The following is a 10,240-nucleotide window of genomic DNA, read 5'->3' as shown; positions in this document are numbered from 1 at the left end:
GGTGAAAATGTAACACTGAAGTGAGAAAGCCCTTAAGCTCTTAACAGTGTGTGTGTGTGTGTGTGTGTGTGTGTGTGTGTGTGTGTGTGTGTGTGTGTGTGTGTGTGTGTGTGTGTGTGTGTGTGTGTGTGTGTGTGTGGTGTGTGTGTGTGTGTGTGTGTGTGTGTGTGTACCTTTCAGACAAACCGGATGGCCTCTGTCGAAAGCTGGACCGTCCATGTGTAAAACCCGAAGCTCAGAAGCCGTGGGATAAAGATGCCTGGGAGATTTCCAAAGACTCTATTAGGATGACGAAGAAACTGGGAGCCGGGCAGTTTGGAGAAGTCTGGTTGGGTGAGTTAAGAAGACCATTCATTACCTTAATGTTATCCATTACTAGGAACGATTGCTCATGCCCAAGTGGACACAGAGAGAACACTTAGAAAAGGGAGGGCATGTATACTTACTTAAAGGTGTAGTCAGCGAGAATCCTAGAGAATGTGTGTCGTCAAAATCACTTTTTGTCTAAATCTGTGAATATTTCCTCACAATCCATTGTCCGTACTATTTGTGCACTGAAAATAAATACAGTGTTAATACACTGCCTAGGCTCCGTAAATGGGCAAGATTGTCTTTCAGCACACATATACGGACAGGTAGCGGTCCACGAGGAGCCACTGATTTTGACAACAAGTTATTTTGACAACAAGCGTTCTCCAGAATCACTGACTCCACCTTTAGTCCCCTTCAACACTAGGGACATGTGGCCACGATGAGCTCCCTATCCTCCTTGTACTGTTAACTTGTTGTGGTGGAGAGGTTTGTCAGTCTCTAAGACCCTGAGAGTCAGTGTGTGTTGGGAGTTTGAGCTCCTAGCGCCTTGACTTGTGTGACTGAGTGGTGAAATAATTTCAAATCATTTTCTCTCATTTACTGTAAATTTGGGAGCTGTAGGAGTCAACCGTATAAGGGGAAGTTTAATTTCCCCTTCATCAAAACAAAAATGACTTCCTTATTGTACTTCTTTTGTTATCTATTAGGTGTATTGCATATTATTATTTCTCAGGAGTGACTGCTGTCTCTGAAAACATGCTCCAACAGTGCTTGGACAGCCTGGGATCACATTCATGTGTGCATCAGCCTTGTCAGTGTTATCATCTATGTAGGAAATGTGTGAATGAGTGTGAAGGGAGATTTGCATCATAGGTTTTTGGCATATACCAGAGAGGAGTGTGCAGAGAGGGCCAATAGGGAAACTTTTTTTTTTTTTTGCAAATTTGTGAGTACAAAACCTTGCTGTTGCCTGTTACTGACTCATGTTACTCATGAAATGTGTCAGTTTTTATTTTCATATATGATGTTTAAACCCCATGTGATGAGAGCAAAAGGGGAGACAAAGTGTCTAGAGTTGTGTGTCGCTTTTGTGGGTAGGTATAAATGGGGAAGTTGGGGTCCTAGTTCCAGGTATTGAGGCTTTTACTAACTACTGTTGATTGCTCTTTTATTTGTGACTCGAATTTTGTATGAGATAGTAGGCTACACTGTAAAATAATACAACATGTGGTTATCATTGTTGAAAGGATCTTTTCAATCTTAACAATATATTTGTGAAGTATATCAATCTATAGATGTGTTTTCATTGTGTTGTAGCTACATGTTCAGATGCTTTTTGTATTCATGTCCTGGATGAAAATAAATATTTTGTCAAACCAGGTGAAGCCGGTTTCACTGACCTTATGTCGTGAGTGGCTCAAACACTGTTACCCTGCCAACCCAGTCCAAACAAAATACAGCTTACCTGCCACTGCACTGTTAGGTCATGTCTCCCCTCATTCTCCTATTAAACACTGTTCACACTCATGGTCACAATAGACAGGTGTTGTGTATTTGGATCTCATCTTAGGACTCTTAATGATTGAAATGTGTCAGACCCTCCCATTAGTTTTGTGTTGGTTTGTGATTTTTGGGGATCTACTGATTTCTAGCATCATTCTACCATTTTTCTTTAAAGGGGAACGTAACTCATTTTAAAAACCATGATCAGTCCATCAGTAATGCAGAGTAAAACTCATTATTTAAAAACAGTTACATAATGGAGCTGAAAAAGTTTGAAAAATTAACCTCGATGATGTCATTTAAGTAGACACATTTCCCGGACTTGGTCGGCCTACTGATATACTGTATGTAGGTCTACTCATGGCTGACTATATGAGGATATAGAGTAGCAAGTGTTTCTTTCAGGTTATTTATAGCAAACCCCCAACTTGATGGAAGTGCGATACTAACTTGCTGGAGTTCCACTCAAACTAGCATAAAAACATGTTTAGCTACAGCTTTACTAAAGCTCACATTTTTCAAATGTTACACGCAAAACACAGACACAAACTCAATTGATTTCTAAATGGCATAGTGTAATGGTATAGTGTGACATTTTTCACTTGCCTCTCGACTCGAAACAGTAAATATATAGTGTCCTTTCCTGCGATTTGCATTTTGTCCTCCATCTTTACTTATTATAGCAACAATTGAATGACAATTTGTATATATAGATTCTGACGGCAGCTTACTCTCATTTGTAAATGATTTTACACATTACACAACAAGCAGATGATTTCATATCATGGAAATGTATTAATTTTCTCCATATCCTCTCATCTCTCACCCTCTATCAGCTTACTACAACAACTCAACCATGGTAGCAGTCAAGACACTGAAGCCAGGCACCATGACGGTTGAAGCCTTCTTGGAGGAGGCCAACGTCATGAAGACCCTGCAGCACGACAGGCTAGTGCGACTCTACGCTGTCGTCACCAAGATACAACCCATCTACATCATCACTGAATTCATGGCCAATGGTAAACATACGATAAACGGACATTATTAGACATCCATGATTAGGATCCAGACTTTGGAAGTGCAAAGGTCAGCAGATTAGTATTGTGACATACATGTGACCTACTGCTGTGCAAAAAAAAAATCCATACGGCAATATATCTCGATGTTTAATTTTGTGATATCTGTATCATATCGTGAGCTCAAAACATCTTTATGAAGTATTATACGGGTTGTAAAGTACAAACTCCACCGCTCTAGATAACGCAGTGGGGCTAGTTGCCTGTAGTTGCTATATTTTGAATTTAAATTATAGTTTTGAATTGAATAATTTTGACACAATTTGTCTGCTGAATTATCAAGATAATGCGATAGTATTAAGACCTACCAACTTAGTACACAGAAACTTTTATTTCAGCTCATTTTGTAGTGAACTATGTGGAATATCGCAACATATGGCAATATGCATCACAACTCAATGTATTTTGATATATCATATCGTGACTAGATTTGATATGGTGAAGTCCTCCTTGCCGATACCCAGCCCTAATGTGACCAAAAATTGTTTCCTGGACATATTTCATAAAGGAGGATTAGCATGTTTGCTAGCTAACATGGACGCAGACATACCAGACACTGCCATGTTTCACACTATTCTGTCTTGTCTTTAGGGAGCCTGCTAGACTTCTTAAAGAGCGACGATGGGAGCAGACTGCAACTACCCAAGCTCATCGATTTCTCAGCGCAGGTGATTTTCACACTGACCACCATGTGCTGCATGCTTGTTTCTCACAGCATGCTATCCCCAGGGGTTGTGAAACCAATATTACCTCACTCTTTCCATTGCCGATCTAAAAGGGGAACCAAAACCAACAGTAGAAATATTTCCAATTCCTGTGTTTGTAACGCTTTGTTTCCTGAATATGACTATAACATTTGGTACATACTGTATTTTAAGAAATACTAAGAAAATGTGCAACAGGTTCTCTTTAAATATTAAGCTCCAATTTATTCCAAGGGTAACATCGAAGGTCAGTGCACAGTTTTCAACTGAACATTCAAAGATGGGGAATGTATCTAAAGTCTACAGTATGAAATATAAGTGAAGGATAACATGTTCAATAATAAATAATGAATGAATATTTACTTCCATCTAAATGGATCAGTAATTACAGATGCTTGGATAGAGAAACAGACATAAAGAAGGACATTTCTCATAAAAATAGTAAGAAATTATTGGAAAATAATAGATGTGTAAGATAAAGCATTACTGCAATGTATTTATATTTTTATTTTGCAGTGTTTTTCGTTAGCATTAATAAGGTTATTAAAACTACTTGGAATTTAGATTACTTGTACATTTTTAGGTTTTTTCCAAAGGGCTGTAATTGATTGACATTTAATCCATTATTATTTTTATTTAATGATTAATCGTTTTAATTAAGATGTCAAAAATAATGACAAATACTTGATTGTAATATTTCTATTTACAGCATAACACTGACACTGGGTCAAAAGAATGCACTTGTACTTGGTCAGTCTTTAACCTAGGGATTTTAAGTATGTTGTGTGGTAATGTTTTTTTTCTTCTACCCGCTCATCCATTTGACTGGAATTTGAGAACATGATGATACCATACCATTCGTGTACACTACACTTTGCTTTTGTTCTTGCAGATAGCAGAGGGCATGGCGTACATAGAGCGCAAGAATTACATTCACAGAGACCTGAGAGCAGCTAATGTCCTGGTGTCGGAGAGTCTGCTCTGTAAAATAGCTGATTTTGGACTGGCAAGAGTCATAGAGGACGACGAATACTCTGCCAGAGAGGGTAAACTTTCAACTGTTGTTGTGTCTAGTCTATGTGTCCGTTCGTTTTTTCTGTCTCTTGGATGTGGTTTTTCCTCATACCTCTTAACCCTTACCCTGACTGGATTCTTGTGAAACATTCAAATCGAGATCCCCCTTCTCGAAAGCTAGAAGTAGAATTCAGAGAAAACATTGTGCAGTGCAGCAAGTCAGACTTTTTGTTTCATTTAAAGGAATAGTTCAACATTTTGAATTTTTAGCTTTTTTCCTCACTCTCAGGATCAAGAAAAGGCAACAGAACCCGTTCCTGTAACTGTGCGTGCATTTTTAATATTGAAATGGGCAAACGTTGCTCATCCAGGTTAGATTGGCTCATACACTGGTAGTCAAGGGGAGCAGGTCAAAAGATACACTTTACAACATCACTAAATGCTCCTGTGTGCTGCCTGTTGTGACTTGTCTAATAAGTTACGTATGTTGTGCACTATATTTTTTTACACATTATGTATTTAAAAACTAAAAATATACTGGAAGGAAACAAGGAAGTACCAGCGACAGTCACGTATGTATTTGATTCTAAAATGACATAAAGTCTACTAATATAGAGCGCAACATATCATGGTAAATAAACAAGCCGCAGAGTGATGCAAAAAGCTAAATATTCAAACATTTTGAACTTTTCCTTTAACTTAAATTATGATTACCCTTTCCTCAATGCCCAATACCACTGATGGCCTCAAACCACGCACTGGGTCTATTTCCTTTCACATTCACAGCAGACTAGGACACATTACACGGTCTAGGTACGTCATGGTGTACAGTGAGATAGGTGCGAGGGAATTTGTGTATCTCTGTCAAAGGACCTGAAACCTGATTGATCACTGATCTGGAACCAGTTGACTCTGAAACTACAATAATAGTAATAGGAAGCTTTAATATAAATGCCAATTACTGAAATATACTCCAAACCTTTCATTGCACATGTCACCTAGACAGTATGGGGGATATGTGTGGGATTGTCTTTCAAATCTCATGAATAGCATCTTTAAGATTTTTGTATAATTTAAGTGTAACCTTAGTTTAAGTGCTGACTATTTACGCTTGTGTGTGTGTGTGTGTGTGTGTGTGTGTGTGTGTGTGTGTGTGTGTGTGTGTGTGTGTGTGTGTGTGTGTGTGTGTGTGTGTGTCCAGGAGCCAAATTCCCCATCAAGTGGACCTCTCCAGAGGCCATCAACTATGGCTCCTTCACCATCAAGTCAGACATGTGGTCCTTTGGAGTTCTGCTCTACGAGATCATAACCTTCGGGAAAATCCCTTACCCAGGTTAACACTATGTGGAAACACTGTCATTATTATTACCATCACTCTCTATTGCACTGATCTTAATCAATAGAGTTGTTTCAAGGGTTAAGAAGACTGTAGCAAACTAGTAGTATTAGCAACAGTGGTAGCAACAATGTAAACACATTGAATAACAAGTCTCATGTTTAAATTCTGACCTTCCTAGATGACCCCTATCATCTTATTTGATATACTTATATAGTAGTGTAAGTTACCAATCGCCCAAACAAAGAAACACTATATCAAATAGCGACAGACCAGTTGCCCCCAAATGAACCTCAGGCTTTTAAAAGCTTGGAAGTTTTGGGATCTGGAGATGGGGTTATTTGTTTATATGTGACTACTAGTAAGACTAATTGGTAATATGACGATGGTGAGGCAAAGTACACTTTCTTTTAGTACAGTACGGGAAAGACAGGATATTCCATTCTGCCTGACGTATATCGTTTTAAAAATAACGATATAAGTAATATATATAGTATATAATAAGTATACTATATAAAAATAGCATTGTTTTTCGCTGACGGTCTCGTTTGCTGTGACATGTCATTCATGATCCTCAGAGTAAAATTAGACATGTTTCATAAACATTTCAAAGTTCCTCGTAGGAGCTTTAATATAACATTGGACACATGGTGCTGAGATGTTGTGAAGCTTTGCAAAAAAATGTACTGCCCTCTTCTGGTGAATTATATTGTGTGAACTGGAATGGAATACAGTAGATCAGTGGTGTCAAACATACGGCCCGCGGGCCGGATGCGGCCCGCGAGATGATTTAATCCGGCCCGCGACTTGTAGAGCACACATTTATGAGCATTTCAAAAAAAAAAGTAAGTCTCTAGCCCATTCCTGTGAGGAGATATGAATTTTTAAAGAAATAACCAAAATGCTCACTCCAGCCGCTAGGGGGCAGCCTAAATTAAAAAAAAGCACATTTTAGCAACGTGGGAAATGGTAAATGGCAATCTTGCTTCACCGCTATTAATGTTTCCTCCAGTGCTTTATGGCAAAGTAAAAACCAAAAAAATAAAAAATAAATAAAACAATTTTTATTTTTAGTGCTGAACAATTAATGTACTAGCAAGCGCGATGTGTCCGCGGCTCTGCACGTGCGAAACGAGCAGGAGCATGCTAGTGTAGGCCTACAAGATTTATTTCCTAATTTTCCATGCTGCTTTATTTTTATGTTTTAAATTGGGAAAAACGAATTCCAAAACAACCAATAACCTCTGTATTTAAAAATAAATCAAAACAGTAGAAGTTGCACTTTTATTAAATTTTATTTTGTACTGTCTGCATGTTTGCACAAAATGTGTCCCTGTACATATAGTAAACAAAATTGGACAACTGTAACGTCAGTGCCTGTTGTATTTGTGTATTCAAATAAACAGTTGTTTATTTCATTAGTGCGTATTGGCATCTTTGAGCAAAATACCCCCCAAATTTTTGCTGCGGCGCTGCGCGCCGCACCTCCTATTCCCATGGCCAGCAGCAACCTTTACTAAGACATTTCCTGGGGGGTACAGAGATCCCTTGTGATCCGTGATAATGTAGGTTACAAATGTAGACTGAGTGATAAAGCATATTACTGAAAAACAAAGCTAGAGATTTGGAGTTGATGTACGTTATTTTGCCATTATTGTACTGGTCCGGCCCACTTGAGATCAGAGAGGCTGTATGTGGCCCTCGAACCAAAATGAGTTTGACACCCCTGCAGTAGATCATTCATATAACCATGACTGCTTGGTCCTAGACAATTATTGTGCTGCTATTCACGTCAGCCTGAGTGTGAACTTTTGTGAGCATACAGTCTGTGTGTAGCCTCCCTTTGAATGCTTCCTTATTATATTGTCTAAATCCATACTATTACATTTACTACATTGTGTTTTACGTAGTGATATATCGCATGTAAATATAGAAGGTAGCCTAGAGTATGATATTTATTTATATGGTACATGGTTACATATAGTAAGTATAATTGTATGTTATATAATAATGTTATAACTATAATCCAAACTATATTCAATCATTTATGGATTTTTTTTGTTTAATGTTTTGTTTTTTGTTCTTGAACTATTGTTTTCTGTTTTGTGAAATCAGGTTTTTGCAACTATCCTTCTTTTTGATATTTAAATGATATGTTATTGATCTACTTGCGGTGTATTTACTACGCTTTGCTGTCATGGACCGAAGTAAAATGACTTCTTTACTCACTTTACTTACAGGTATGACCAAAGGAGAGGTGATGTCGTCGATACAGCGGGGCTACCGGATGCCTCAGCCGGACAACTGTCCCAACGAGCTGTACGACATCATGATGTCCTGCTGGAAGAACAAACCAGAAGACAGGCCCACCTTTGAATACATGCAGAGTGTACTGGACGACTTCTACACCGCCACAGAGGGACAGTACCAACAACAGCCATAGGGGGGCGGAGGAGGGTTCACTTTCAAGACATAAAAGACATTGTCCATTCACTTCAGATTATGTTTGGAGCCAATTTACACATTTGTTTTTAATTTTGTCATTTTTTTTTTGTCAGTTTCGAAAAATATAGGCTACTATTATTGTCCCTAAGCATAATAGTCCTCATCACTTACAGTGTTCTAGAGTACAGGGGAGATGGGCGTGGCAGAAAAATTGATAAAGCAGCTGCGTTGCAACAGAGAGAAATGATATTAATTGTTTTATTGTCTTTCTTATTATTGAAACTAGACACTAGATTCAGGCATTTAAACATTTTGGACCAAATAGCCGTTGTTTTGTTCAATTTCAGAGTATGTTTGTGTACAGAGGGATATGCATCTGTGTAAATAATGTTCTAAAATGAGAAAGAGGGACATGCCGATACTGCATATAAGGAAGAGCTCTTAAAATGACTCATGTGTTGGCCTGTGTTCAAACTTGCTTTAAACTGTCTGCAGGCTTCAAAATTGACCATATATCATTGTATTGGTGTAAATGACTAAATTGCTTTCTATCAAAAGGTCATAGGTCAAAAACGTCAGGTCCACCCAAGCCCCAACCTCAGCGATTTTTACCGGCATCCAATAAGGAAGTGACCACAACTGTAGTAACCCGGAAGTGCCACTGGGGGGTGGTGCCAAGACTTAGCAATTTTTCTTTGACTCACTTGTTAGACAGGCCGTTTTCAAAGTCTTATTAAACCTATTTACAGCCTGGTCCACAAAACCATTTTAATCTGTATGTTTAGATCATATCTCCATGACAACACTGAGGGGGTTGAATTTTTTTGGACCACGCTAGTTTTTATTCTTTTGGAGGTTAAAATGTATTGCCGCGATCTCTTGAGTGACAGCTCTCCGCCCGTTGTCCCGGGGGTATACATCAGCTATCTCCCTCCCCCCGACTTGAGGCGAAGTAAAAATCTCACAAAATGGCGACGCACACAAACCAGGATTATTGGATGCCGTGTGAATAATTGAGCCTGGATGTTACATCCAAATTATTTACTATCTATGGGTCCACCTCACATACTGTGTTCATTGGCGGCCCTAGTCCATTTTTACATTTCCCTAACTAAACATTTTCATACGCTGTTCTAACAATGGAAAACAAAAATGAATACTGTATAGAATAACAATGTTTTTTCAGTTTGCTTGCTGTTTCGTTGATCACCGTTAAGACCACTTCATATTGAAGCGCTGTAACTTTGGCTTGTTTTGTCTATTTGTTCGTTTGTTTCTATGGGTAAATGTGGAATATGCTCTCTTTATCATTTCATTCATTACAAATATGATATTGTATAATCCAACGTGTAATCTGAGTTTTGAAGTCGCACTCGATTTTGACATTTCAGGGCTCTCGGCCTACTTCAATTAAATAATTTAAATTTATTCTAAAATTTAAATGTACAGAAGAAACGATTCCCAAACACTGTACAGGCTATTTTAAATATGGTCATAGTACTGTTTGTCTGCTATTGATCATTTGATTTGTATACCCGTTGCTATTTAAACTGAGAAGGTCTACATTATGTGTGTAATAAAGTTAATGTTATTCTGTGTTGGATGTCTTTATAAATTTAGCTCATATTTAAATGATTTGGATGGCACTCTTAATTTGAGAGATGTAATTTCTTAATTATAGATTGGTAGATTATTTCTAAACCAACTGATCACGGGACTTGGAAAATGGGTCAAAACCTCATTAGATCCAATTGGAAAACTGATCCCGGAGAACTTTAAATATGGCTATGTAGTAGGCTTAGCCATTAGCTGTCCACAGACTACATCCCATGGAAAGGAATTACATTAGC

At 38.2% G+C, this 10,240-nt stretch overlaps 1 protein-coding gene across 2 annotated transcripts in view; it reads left to right on the top strand.

The window, feature by feature from the left end:
• lyn (LYN proto-oncogene, Src family tyrosine kinase) overlaps positions 1-9,988 on the top strand; it is a 20,232-nt gene extending 10,244 nt beyond the window's left edge. For both annotated transcript variants that reach the window (XM_080034862.1, XM_080034861.1), the window contains exons 8-13: positions 181-333; positions 2,652-2,834; positions 3,483-3,559; positions 4,488-4,641; positions 5,811-5,942; positions 8,186-9,988. In XM_080034862.1, coding sequence (XP_079890988.1) covers positions 181-333; positions 2,652-2,834; positions 3,483-3,559; positions 4,488-4,641; positions 5,811-5,942; positions 8,186-8,388 — 902 coding nt within the window. In that variant the 3' untranslated portion in view covers positions 8,389-9,988. The remainder of the gene's footprint in view (positions 1-180; positions 334-2,651; positions 2,835-3,482; positions 3,560-4,487; positions 4,642-5,810; positions 5,943-8,185) is intronic.
• The last annotated feature ends 252 nt before the right edge of the window (positions 9,989-10,240 follow it).

This window comes from Ammodytes marinus (genome assembly GCF_949987685.1).
Source record: "Ammodytes marinus genome assembly, chromosome: 9".
In the NCBI taxonomy this organism is placed as follows: Eukaryota; Metazoa; Chordata; class Actinopteri; order Uranoscopiformes; family Ammodytidae; genus Ammodytes; species Ammodytes marinus.
The sequence above is the reverse complement of the archived record's forward strand: the minus strand, read 5'-3'. Positions and strand labels throughout refer to the sequence as shown.